We start from the raw sequence: 12,739 nt of genomic DNA on the forward strand, positions 1-12,739 counted from the left end.
AACCTTTTCTACACCTTTATTTTTGAAATGCTTATTGAACAGATACAAAGTGTCTGTGAGCAGGCTAGTGGAGGGAGTTAATGTGCCTCCTTCCTTCCCTGGGTGGGGGCTGCAGCCAGAAGTGGCTTTCTCCTTCCCTCCACCTTGGCAGCACTGGGCTGGGAGAGGCCCTGGGACAGGGAGGGGGTTCAAGGGCAGGAGGAGAAGGGAAGAATGGATACTAAGGCCTGGGCAGAGCCCTCTTCTCCTGGAATAAGAGGCTTGAACCTGTTCACCCTGGCAGGAGTTGTGCTTCTCCTCTGCAGCATGTAGAAGTGGTTTGCACTGGGCAGTAGGGAGGGTGAGCTTCTCTGCAACTCTCTCCTGCCTCCCTAGCCCAAGGTTGGGAGTGCCCTCTTCAGCTGTTTCTCAAGTAAGGGTCCTCGGTGACATCTCTAGTCCCCTACAGGAATGCCTGCCTCCCCAGATCTCAAAGGGCACTGCCCTCAGTCCTTGGGGTTAAAGGGCAGGGAGCCTGACCTAGTGGGGCACAGAAGCTGGTGACCTCTTCCCAACAGGGACCTCAACTATGTCCACACTTCCAGGGGGATCATGCCCTCCTTGCTACCCAGTGGGGGCAGCAAAGATTCATCCTCTAGGAACTTGAGTGGGAAGTGGACCAGGTGACCCTGGACCTGAGTGAGCTCAGACAGAGCCAAGGGTGGACTGACCGTGGCCAGGGGCTCCACAGCCACGTACTCCCGGAGTGTCCGCAGGGAACGCGTGGCATTGGATGGCAGGCAGCGGAAGATCTGTGGGCAGAGGCATGGATCCCAGTAAGGCTTGGGGAGACTCTCCCAACAATCTGAGTCCAACTAGGCTAGACCTCTTCACCCATACCATCTTTCCTCACTCTCATTGACCCTGGGCTACTAACTCTTTTTTTTTTTTTTTGAGGCAGAGTTTCACTCTTGTTGCCCAGGCTGGTGTGCAATGACGTCAACTGCGCTCACTGCAATCTCTGCCTCCCAGGTTCAAATGAATCACTTGATTCTCCTGCCTTAGCCTTCCAGGCACCTGCCACCATGTCTGGCTTTTTTGTGTTTTTAGTAGAGATGGGGTTTCAGCATGTTAGCCAGGATGGTCTCGATCTCCTGATGTTGTGATCTGCCCACCTCGGCCTCCCAAAGTGCTGGGATTACAGGCATGCGCCACTGCACCCAGCCTATACTTTGTTTTTTTTTTTTTTTGGGGGGAATTTCGCTCTTGTTGCCCAGGCTGTAGTGTAATGGCAAGATCTCGGATAACTAAAATCTTTGCCTCCCGCGTTCAAGCAATTGAACTGCTTCAGCCTCCCAGCCACACCCAGCTAATTTTTTTGTATTTTTAGTAGAGACAGGGTTTCACCATATTGGCCAGGCTGGTCTCAATCTCCTGACCTCAGGTGATCCACCTGCCTTGGCCTCCCAAAGTGCTGGGATTACAGGCGTGAGCCACCATGTCCAGCCAGGACCACTAAATCTTTTGATAGCAAATGCCCCAGGCCCTCATCCCCCTTCTAAGAATGATTGTGTGATGGGGCTTCTCTCCATCCTACCCTGAGCAGGATAATCTGTAAATTTCCCCAGGCCACTCTCCCCCTACCCTCCCAAGTTCCCACCTGCTCATAGATATTGGCATTGCTCTCAGCTGTCTCTTGCCACAACTGGAAGAAGTCATCACAGATGGGGTCTCGGAGATCCAAGTCTGGCCGGGCATTTGCTCCAAGAATCACACTACAGGAGAAAGGGGTCCCAGCAGGGCCAGATTAAGACCTTTAGAGAACCCGAGTATCAGAAAAGTTACATTGTCCCTACTCAGGTTCTTTCTTTCTTTATTATTTTTTTGAGATGGAGTCTTGCTCTGTTGCCCAGGCTGGAGTACAGTGGCACAGTCTCAGCTCACCGCAACCTTCACCTCCCAGGTTCAAGCGATTCTCCTGCCTCAGCCTCCTGAGTAGCTGAGACTACAGGGGCGTGCACCGCCATGCCCGGGTAATTTTTGTGTGTGTGTGGTTTTTTTGAGATGGAGTTTTGCTCTTGTTGCCCCGGCTGAAGTGCAATGGCGCAATCTTGGCTCACTGAAACCTCTGCCTCCTAGGTTCAAGTGATTCTCCTGCCTCGGCCTCCTGAGTAACTGGGATTACAGCCATATGCCACCTTGCCTGGCTAATTTTGTAATTTTAGTAGAGATGAGGTTTCTCCATGTTGGTCAGCTGGTCTCGAACTCCTGACTTCAGGTGATCCATCCGCCTCAGTTTCCCAAAGTGCTGTGATTACAGGTGTGAGCCATCTTGCCTGGCCCTTACTCAGGTAATTCAAAATTGGCTGGGCATGTGGCTCACACCTGTATTCCCAGCACTTTGGGAGGATAAGGGCGGTGGATTGCCTGAGCTCAGGAATTCAAGACCAGCCTGGGCAATATGGCAAAACCCCATCACTACAAAAAATACAAAAATTAGCCAGGTGTGGTGGCGTGTGCCTGTAGTCCCAGCTACTTGGGAGACTGAGGTAGGAGGATCACTTGAGCCCAGGAAGTCAAGGCTGCAGTGAGCTGTGGTCACCCCACTGCACAGAGCAAGACCCCATCTGAAAACGAAGAAACAAAAACGAAATAAATCCAAAAAGATAAATGCAATATAAAATAGTAAAATAAGTATAAAAGAAGCCAACGGAGTTCTGAGTTGTCTCTACTTTGATGACTACCTTGATGCTTTAAAAAATTATTTTTACTTAAATTTTCTTTTATTTTCCAGTTTTTTTCCCAATCCTCAGAACCTGTAAGAAAAATTACTTTTTTTTTTTTTTTTTTTTTTTGAGACAGAGTTTCGCTCTTGTTACCCAGGCTGGAGTGCAATGGCACGATCTCGGCTCACCGCAACCTCCGCCTCCCGGGTTCAGGCAATTCTCCTGCCTCAGCCTCCTGAGTAGCTGGGATTACAGGCACGCACTAACATGCCCAGCTAATTTTTTGTATTTTTAGTAGAGATGGGGTTTCACCACGTTGACCAGGATGGTCTCGATCTCTTGACCTCGTGATCCACCCGCCTCGGCCTCCCAAAGTGCTGGGATTACAGGCTTGAGCCACCACGCCCGGCATGAAAAATTACTTTTAAACTATTTTTTTTTTCTCACTTTTTTGGTGTTCACGCTTTGCAGATACTCTAAACTGATTAGTCTTGCCTATTGGGAATTCAGCACTGGTTCTACCTCTGGCTCCGGGAATACCTAAGCAGTGCTGCCTCTTGTCCTGCTCAAAAGGCAGATGCCCCCATCTCCCTCCCACCTTGTGGCACCCCGCCCCAGCTCTACCTGAAGCAGTGCTTCCGCAAACTCAAGGCAAACCTGCCCGCCTGATACTCTGCCCCATTCATGAGGGATGGTTCTGTCTCTGTGTCCTCGATCAGCACGGCCAGCTCACTGTCCCGCTTCCCCAGCAAGCTCCGGTCATTGATGTTTGCAGAACCTGGGGTGGATGTGGGGCACACTGTCTGCTTGGGTCCGGGGCACTCCGCCAAGTACCCTATCCCGTCAACCAAAGCACTGGCCTGCACACACCTTCTTTTTATTTTTATTTTTGAGGTAGTTTGCCTGTCACCAGGCTGGAGTGCAGTGGCGTGATCTCGGCTCACTGTAATCTCTGCCTCCCGGGTCCAAGCGATTCTCCCACCTCAGCCTCCAAAGTAGCTGGGATTACAGGTGTGTGCCACCACGCCCAGCTAATTTTTTTATTTTTAGTAGAGATGGGGTTTCACCATGTTGGTCAGGCAGGTCTCAATCTCTTGACCTTGTGATCTGCCTGACTCGGCCTCCCAAAGTGCTGGGATTACAGGTGTGCCCGGCCAGAACACACACACACAAATTCTTCTTGGATCCTCCACCCACCCCTACATGAGCCTTAGCTGCAGTCTCTGTCACCCCATCCTCTCATCTCTTTGCCTGTCCCCACACCCTCTCCCTGCCAGGGGCCCAGATCCAGCACTGACCTATGATGACCGTCTGGTCATCTGCGATGAGCATCTTGCTGTGGATGTAGATGAGCTCTGAGACTGGGTGTCCGCCCAGCTCTCCATGTGTACGAAGCCCACAGATGGAAATATAGTCCCGCCATGCTGTTCCCACTGCATATAAGAGAGGGGGTGAGAGGAGGGGAAGTGAGGGGAGAGCTTGCTCTGTGTACAGACATGGCCCTGTCCCACCTCCTCTCACTCTAGGGAGAGTAGCTAGAGTCTGGTCTAGCTACTTCTCCCTGTGGTGAAAGGCCAGCTATGGTCTGTATAACCTCAGAGGCACACAGGAATGACAGCCTCCCCTCCCACCCCCAGGCCTCCAGTGCCCCAACTCTCTCTCCCAGGGGTCCAGGGCTTGTGCCTCTAGACCCCAGCACTCACTGGCTGCTTTGAGGCGATGCAGGATTGAATATTCCCCACGACACAGGGTCCTGAGATAAAAGAAAAGGGGAGAGAAGTGGAGGCTGGCAGAGGGAGGTCAGGAGAGGGGGGCCTCCTTTAAGCTCCAGCAGAAAGGGATCAGGACAGAATCAAGAGGGGGACACAGGTGGGATGGGGCCATTGAGAGGTGGGGTCTGCCTGGGGGGTCACCTGTAAGTAAAGTGCAGAATGGCCTGGATAGAGTTGCCACCACCTGTGGAGATGTCACCCTGGAAGCCAGGGAGTAAGGGCAAAAGCACGTAGACTCGGAAACACTGCCCCTGTCTGAGAAGGGATGGAGTCAAAGGTGTGACTAGTCCCTAAAACCCCACCCCCTTCAACTGGGCTCAAACCACACCCACAGTCCCCACCTTCCTGACAGTCCACCTTACTTGTGGGCCTTTAGGATTCTGTCCACAATCTCATCGCCCACCTTGTTCAGAACTGTCCGCCCATCTGAGCAGCTAATGAAGAACTGATTCTGGGGCAAGAACCAGAGACAGACATCATCAGCCTGGCCCCTGGCCCTGTCCTCGGCCTCCAGCCCTGGTCTCCACTCCCAGGCTCCAGGCGTCTGCTTCTGTTCTAGGCGCAGCTCCACCAGCCCTCGTGACTGACTCCACTGATTCCCCTGGTCTCTCTCCTGGGCCTCCCCTTCCGTACTCTCCCCACCCTCCTCCCAGTCAGACCTCAATGTAGAGGAAGTGCCGGCTCTCCCTGATGGTGTGCAGGTAGGCATTGAGGATGGAGTTCTCCAGAGTCCCTGCTGACCAGCGGTCCACCGACCGCAAGACCTAGGGAATGGTGAATGCGACTGCTTCCTAACCCCAGGAGAGGAGAGTGTGGGGGGCTCTCACACCAGGGAGAGTGGGTTGGGGTGTTGGGCTGAAGGAGGTGGAGGGGGTGCTGGCTGAAGTGGGGGGCCTCACCTGCACAGTGGTGCACTGCCCCCCTGGGAGTGTGAAGGGGAGCTGGTTGGCAGTGCAGGTAGACTTGGGAAGCAGGTAGGGGTATGTGGGAATCTTGTACTTGGCCTTGGTGGTCTGAAGTGGAGAGATGGCAGAGTCAGCAGGAGGTGACAAGCTGCCCCTGGTTCCCTCCCTCCCTCCCTCTAGCCCCTACCGGAGGGAACGAGCACCTTGGTGAAATTCCAGCGCTGGATGAAGTGCCGGGCGAGGTCCCGTGCAGGTAGGCCATGGACGACCACCCCAACATCCCGCCATGGCATCCGAGGTGTCGTCTCCCTGTTGATGAAATCTGGGGGGTCCAGGGAGACGTCAGGGCTGGATTCTTGGGGACACTTGGGGCAGGGAGGAGGAGGCTGCCAGAGGGATGGCTGTACCACTTTTGACCCCTTCATCCCATTCTCAGTACCAGCCCCAGCTTCTGACCCTGCTCTCAGCTCTCTGGGACTTTGGTGGGTGGGGGCTTCACCTTCAAAAGGCCGGTCCAGCTGCACCCAGTCCTTGGTGATAAGATTGCTGTAGTCCTTGCCCAGCCAGAAGAATTGGTTATGAGAGAGGTCTGGGGTGGCTGATGAGTCTGGGCACGGGGTGGGAGGCTGTAGGAGGAACACACCCAAGCGACGGGCAAGGGGAAGTCATGGGGGCTGTACAGAGCCAGGGCCAAAGAGAGGAACACCGCAAGAGTGAGAGAGACCCAGAGGAAGAATGAAACAGAGGGTCTCATTCCCCAGCCCTCCTCCCCAGCCACCTTTGACACTCTTAGAGGAATGGGGTCGGGGTTAGTGAAAATGGGGAAAGGACTGGGTTACAGCACTTTCTTTTGTTTGTTTGAGACAGAGTCTTGCTCTGTCACCAGGCTGTAGTGCAGTGGTGCAATCTCAGCTCACTGCAACCTCCATCTCCTGGGTACAAGCGATTCTCCTGCCTCAGCCACCTGAGTAGCTGGGACTACAGGTGCATACCACCACACCTGGCTAATTTTTGTATTTTTAGTAGAGACGGGGTTTCACCACGTTGACCAGGATGGTCTTGATCTCTTGACCTTGTGATCCACCCTCCTTGGCCTCCCAAAGTGCCTGGGTTATAGGCATGCACTACCACGCCCAGCCTTTTTTTTTTTTGGAGATGGAGTCTTGCTCTTTCACACAAGCCGGAGTGCAATGGCACGATCTCAGCTCACTGCAACCTCCACCTCCCAGGTTCAAGGTATTCTCCTGCCTCAGCCTCCCGAGTAGCTCATGACAGGCATCCACCACCATGCTTGGCTAATTTTTTGTAATTTTAGTAGAGAAGGGGTTTCACCATGTTGGTCAGGCTGGTCTTGAACTCCAGGCCTCATGTAATCCGCCTTGGCCTCCCAAAGTGCTGGGATTACAGATGTGAGCCATGGCACTGGGCTGGTTACAATACTTTCAAAGTGGGTTCTTGAGGGGGTCCCACAAAGTCTAAGAAACCCTGAGGTGGACAGGGCCTAGAATGACTGAGGGGGTAAGGTTGGAGCTGGGAAAGGATGTGGATTGAGCTTATCTGAGTTTGGGGGTGCTCGGGAAGGCCTGTTGGGGGGAATTACCTGGGAGGCAGCTGACTCAGAGGAGTCTCCAAGGTCAGTCAGTCGGTAGTGCAGGTCATCCCAGCGGCCATAGGCAAGGTCCAGCCCCCCCAGGAATGCTACCACTTGGTCCACCACCAGGAGCTTCTCATGATGGGCCCACAACGTCACTTGGTTTGGGTGACGCATCACCTGGAGCAGGTATAGAGAGTTCATGAGGGTGGGTTTAGGTGGAGGAAAACAGGAAGTACTGGGAGGGAGAGAGAAAAGATGCAAAGATGAGACAGACTTGCAGGGAACAGAGCACTGGGGGCTGGGACAGTATAGGGAGGAGGGCTGCCATGTGGGAGGGTCTCTGAGGCTGAGTCACCTTTATGTTGTGATGCAGCAGCATCAGTGCCCTCTTGCTATAGCCACTGTTGATGCCCAAGGCCAATTCCACTTCCTTAAACAGCAGAACCGACACACGGACACCCTCCTCCTGGTGGTGAGTTGGGGAATCAGATCCTAGTGCCTCTCCCGGAGCAGCCCCTTTCCACACTGCCAGACCTTTTCTATGTGTGTCCCTCCAGCTTCTCTGGAGATCCTGGAGGCTCTGCCACATATACCCTGCTTTGCTGCTTACAGCAGACTTAGACTAAATGTCATCTGTGTGCTCACCCCCTCAACCATCCACACATCTATCCACCTACCCTTCATTATCCATCCATCCATCCATCCATCCATCTTTCCAAGCATTTACTCATCCTCTTATCTACCATCTATCATTCATCCATCTACTCTCCTACCCTCCTATCCCTCCACCTTTCCAACTCATATCCTTCCACCCATCGCCCTTCCTGTCCTCTATCCATCCACCTGCCCACGCACCCTCCATCATCCATGCATCCTTCTTCCTGTCCATCAACACCACACATGCCCCTTCCATGGCAGGTACTGTGCCTTGTACTGGAACAAGTGATATTAACTAGTCCAGTGAAAGAGATAGACATGTACACCCCCAGATAACACAAAGTATTATGTGTACTGGGAAAGAAGTCTCTGCCAGGTGGAGGGAGGCATGAAGAGGAAGGTGCCAGTTCTCCTTAGTACAGAGGGCAGAGGTGATGTCTGACAGGCGCTGAACCAGGATGGGCACATTTCCCTCCCCTGAAGGCTCAGAGTCCCTACCTTCTCCCATGCTGCAGCCCTGCTAATCAACCTCCGCCCACAGACAACCCCCTCCCCCTGCAGCCTGACCGCACTCCTCACCGCCTTCCTCTTGAGCATAATGTCCAGTCTCCAGTCATCTGAATGGGCTGGACGCTTCAGGTAAACCTCAGGACTCAACCTGGGATTCAGGGCAGTGGATTAGGGGCAAACAAAGCCCCAGACCACCAGCTGCACCCCCCTTCTGCTACTTCCCCCGACCCATACGCTGATCTGCCCCAGGCTCTCTATCTTGCCCCCTCTTGTTGGGGCCTTTTCCCACTCACCACCAGTCTGTGATGAAAATCTCCTCTTGGGCTTGAAGGATGGCATCTGCCACGGCAGCAAAGTAACCTGCCCCATTCACAAACCTGGGGGGAGGCCAAGCCAAGGAGGTCAGAGGAGTCAGAAGCCAGAAAGCTCTGGAGAGTGAAGACCGGAGGACAGTCGTGGGTCAGAGATGACAGCAGGGTCAAAGATCAGGAACGATCAGAGAGCACAGGTGGTATCAGACACATCAAAATAGTGTTTGCCCATGTGCACTAAATACAAATAAAAATTATGGGCCAGGTGTGGTGCTTCACGCCTGTAATCCCAGCACTTTGGGAAGCTGAGGCAGGCAGACCACTAGGTCAGGAGTTCAAGACCAGCCTGGCCAACATGGTGAAACCGTCTCTACTAAAAACTACAAAAATTAGCTGGACAAGTTGGCACGCACCTGTAATCCCAGCTACTCAGGGGTCTGAGACTGGAGAATTGCTTGAACCCAGGAGGTGGAGGTTGCGGTGAGCGAAGATCATGCTGCTGCACTCCAGCCTGAGTGACAAACTGAGACTCCATTAAAAAAAAAAAAAAAGAAAAAAAAGAAAAAGATACAATAACCTAATCAATTAAAGAATAGGAGGATTAATACGTCATACATAAAGAACACCAGTGAATCGACAAGAAAAAGTCACATAAGCCAACTGAAAAATGAGCAGAGTAAGAACTGACAGTTCACAGCTAAATTAAAATGGTCAATCATGGCAAATGATGTTCAGTTTCACTAGTAAACAAAGAAATTAAAATAAAATTACATTAAAAAAATCCACTAGATTGGTAATAATTAAAATAATTGGTAACATTCAATATCAGCATATTTTATTCAATATGCTAGGGAAATTGGTATTCTCATAGACTGGGAATATAACTTTTAGGAAACAATTTGGCAGTATCAAAAATATATATTCTATATAGCTTTATATATATGTACATATATATATAACTGTATACATGTAAAATATATATAGCTTTCTGAGACAATGTCTTACTCTGTCACCCAGGCTGGAGTGCAATGACGCAATCTTGGCTCACTGCAGCCTCTGCCTCTTGGGTTCAAGCAATTCTCCCATCTCAGCCTCCCAAGTAACTGAGATTACAGGCTAATTTTTGTGTTTTTAGTAGAGATGGGTTTTTGCCATGTTGGCCAGGCTGGTCTTGAACTCCTGACTCCAGTGATCTACCCGCCTCGGACTCCCAAAGCGCTGGGATTACAGGCGTGATGCACTGCCAGTAGCCGGCAGTATCAAAATATTAAATGCACATACTCTTTAATATAATTAAATATACATAGTAATTACATTTCTAGGAATATATTCTAAAAGTAGCAGGAAGTAACTAGCTCTTGTTAAAAAAAAAAAAAAAAAAAAAGGAATATATCCTATACAATGCTTAGGCAAAGACTGTGTTAATCACATTGTTTATAAGAGTGAAAAAAAAGAAATAACCTAAGTGTTTAATCTCTCACACATGTATTAAGTGAAAAAATGAATCACAGAAGAGGGTGCATGATGTCATTTATGTTGAAACAAAAGTAACATGTGCATGCACATGTGAAAATATGCAGGAAGGCCGGGCGTGGTGACTCACGCCTGTAATCCCAGCACTTTGGGAAGTCAAGGTGGGTGGATCACTTGAGGCCAGGAGTTCATGACCAGCCTGGCCAACATGGTGAAACCCCATCTCTACTAAAAATACAAAAATTAGCTGAGCGTGGTGGTGCATGCTTATAATCCCCACTACTCAGGAGGCTGAGGCAGGAGAATTGCTTGAACCCGGGAGGCGGAGACTGCAGTGAGTGGAGATGGGGCCACTGCACTCCAGCCTGGGCAACAGAGTGAGACACCATCTCAAAAAAAAAAAAAAAAAAAAAAATTCCAGCCGGGTGCCATGGCTCATGCCTGTAATCCCAGCACTTTGGGAGGCCCAGGTTGGTGGATCACCTGAGGTTGGGAGTTTGAAACCAGTCTGACCAACATGGAGAAACCCAGCTCTACTGAAAATACAAAATTAGCCAGGCGTGGTGGGGCAAGCCTGTAATCCCAGCTACTCAGGAGGGTGAGGCAGGAGAATCGCTTGAACCTGAGAGTCAGAGGTTGTGGCGAGCTGAGATTGCTCCATTGCACTCCAGCCTGCTTGACAAAAGCCAAACTCCGTCTCAACAAAACAAAACAAAACAAAACACAGAAACAAAACCAAAAACAAACTCCTTCCATGGCTGCCCTCTGCCTGTGATATTAGCAGACCAGACCCTGGGAGATCAGGCACTGCTGACTCCCAGGCTCTTCTCTGACTGCCCCTCCTCACTCAGTAACAGTAAGTCCTGGTGGTTCCCAGACACCCGGAGCTACTTCTGTCTTCTCTGCCTGGACTGTTCTGCACTTTCTTTATCTAGTACAGTTCCGTGAGGATCAGCAAGTGTATGTTCCCATGCAATCAACAGTCCTATCAAAATATAGGACATTTTTATCTTCCTGGAATGTTCCCTTGTGTGCCCTTTAACAAGCAATCTTTTTCCCACACCCTGCGACAGGCAACTACTGATCTGATTTCCACCACTATGGATTGGTTTTGCCACACACTGTGGCTCATCCCTGTAATCCCAGCACTTTGGGGAGGCCAAGGCAGGAGAATCCCTTGAGCCCAGTAGTGGTGGCGTGTGCCTGTAGTCTCAGCTACTCAGGAGGCTGAGGCATGAGGATCATTTGAGTCTGGGAGGTTGAGGCTGCAGTGAGCCATGATCACTCCAGCCTGGGTGACAGAGAAAGACACTGTCTCAAACCAAAACCAAAACCAAATCAAAATTAATATTATGTCAGTCTCTGATTTAAATAAAGCAAAACTATTTCAGAGTCATCACCTCCTGGAAACCCGTCCTGATATCCCTGCTGGGTTAGGTCTGTGCTTGTTACCTTCTACCCACTGTCTGTGCTCGTTACCTTCTATCTATCACCAGTATGGCAAGAATACATTGTTTCATTAGTTGAGCACCTACTTCCCTAATCCAGAGGGGCCTGTGTCTTACTGCCAGCCCTAGTAGGTGCTTAGAAAATGTTTATTAAATGAAGGACTAAATCAGAGAGATTTGAGAAGATCATAGAGAAGAGAGGGTCAGTGTGGTAGAGGGGGGTTTAAAAGGTTATAAGAGGTTAGAGAGGTCAAGGGTCAGAAGAGATGATCGAGTTTGGGGATCAGAAAGGTCAGAATGAAATCAGAGAGATCAATGTGGTTAAAGATGTCAAAGGTCGGCCAGGCGCAGTGGCTCATGCCTGTATTCCTAACACTTTGGGAGGCTGAGGCAGGCGGATCACAAGGTCTAGAGATGATTGAGACCATCCTGGCCAACATGGTGAAACCCCGTCTCTACTAAAAATACAAAAATTAGCTGGGCGTGGTGGCATACGCCTGTAGTGCCAGCTACTTGTGAGGCTGAGGCAGGAAGGAGAATTGCTTGAACCCAGGAGGTGGAGGGTGCAGTGAGGTGAGATTGTGCCACAGCACTCCAGCCGGGCGACACAGCGAGACTCCTCAAAAAAAAAAAAAAAAAAAAAGACGTCAAAGGTCAGGAAAATTAAAAAAGTCACCAGGTGGGTCATTGAGGTAGGAAGAGTTCAGAGAAGATAAAAGAGAGGATGAAGGACTCAGAGACTACCCAGGGGGTCAAGAAGGCCACAGACAAGCTCAGAAAGGATGTCAGCGTCTCACCACCGGGCTAAGGTCCCAGGCCGGGGTGGGGCGTAGCTGTTGTGCCGGTGCAGATATAGGAAGTCTCTTCCAGGGCCCTGTGCCAGCTCAGTGATCTCCTGGGCCCACCACCGTGCCTGCCGGTAGCTGCTGCACTTGAGAATCAAGGACCTGGAACAATGAGATGGACCCTAAATCCTCGCCCTCCATACCTATGGTCTTGCCCAGAGACCTCTCCTTTCTTTCCCACTTCCTCCCTTAGTCCCTAATCACAGCTCCACAGGGACAGGGCCTGTATGGATCTGCCTTATTTATTTATTTATTTTGTTTTTGAGACAGAGTTTCACTCTTTCGCCCAGACTGGAGTGAAGTGGCACAATCTCGGCTCACTACAAACTACCACCCTGGCTTCAAGTGATTCTCCTGCCTTAGCCTCCCAAATAGCTGGGATTACAGGTATGCACCACCATGCCTGGCTAATTTTTGTTAAGTAGAGATGGGGTTTTACCATGTTGACCAGGCTGATCTTGAACTCCTGACCTCAGGTGATCCACCCGCCTCCGCCTCCCAAAGTACTGGGGTTACAGG

The 12,739-nt window shown here is 50.9% G+C and overlaps 1 protein-coding gene across 7 annotated transcripts in view; it reads right to left on the reverse strand.

Moving 5' to 3' along the window:
• Positions 1 to 12,739, reverse strand: part of PLD2 (phospholipase D2) — a 16,499-nt gene continuing 3,760 nt past the window's right edge. For 5 of the 7 annotated variants that reach the window (XM_032268794.1, XM_032268795.1, XM_032268793.1 and 2 more), the window contains 16 exons: positions 12,173 to 12,322; positions 8,437 to 8,520; positions 8,213 to 8,291; positions 7,332 to 7,442; positions 6,983 to 7,153; positions 5,882 to 6,008; positions 5,586 to 5,704; positions 5,377 to 5,490; positions 5,137 to 5,241; positions 4,840 to 4,928; positions 4,619 to 4,732; positions 4,409 to 4,458; positions 4,004 to 4,138; positions 3,330 to 3,483; positions 1,640 to 1,754; positions 1 to 791 (listed from right to left, as the gene is read on the reverse strand). In XM_032268794.1, the coding sequence (XP_032124685.1) occupies positions 567 to 791; positions 1,640 to 1,754; positions 3,330 to 3,483; positions 4,004 to 4,138; positions 4,409 to 4,458; positions 4,619 to 4,732; positions 4,840 to 4,928; positions 5,137 to 5,241; positions 5,377 to 5,490; positions 5,586 to 5,704; positions 5,882 to 6,008; positions 6,983 to 7,153; positions 7,332 to 7,442; positions 8,213 to 8,291; positions 8,437 to 8,520; positions 12,173 to 12,322 (1,942 nt within the window). In that variant the 3' untranslated portion in view covers positions 1 to 566. The remainder of the gene's footprint in view (positions 792 to 1,639; positions 1,755 to 3,329; positions 3,484 to 4,003; positions 4,139 to 4,408; positions 4,459 to 4,618; positions 4,733 to 4,839; positions 4,929 to 5,136; positions 5,242 to 5,376; positions 5,491 to 5,585; positions 5,705 to 5,881; positions 6,009 to 6,982; positions 7,154 to 7,331; positions 7,443 to 8,212; positions 8,292 to 8,436; positions 8,521 to 12,172; positions 12,323 to 12,739) is intronic. The other 2 variants (XM_032268798.1, XM_032268796.1) reach the window with 2 other exon arrangements.

The sequence above is a fragment of the Sapajus apella genome, unplaced genomic scaffold (genome assembly GCF_009761245.1).
Source record: "Sapajus apella isolate SASKATOON/1434 unplaced genomic scaffold, GSC_monkey_1.0 scaffold186, whole genome shotgun sequence".
Taxonomy (NCBI): Eukaryota; Metazoa; Chordata; class Mammalia; order Primates; family Cebidae; genus Sapajus; species Sapajus apella.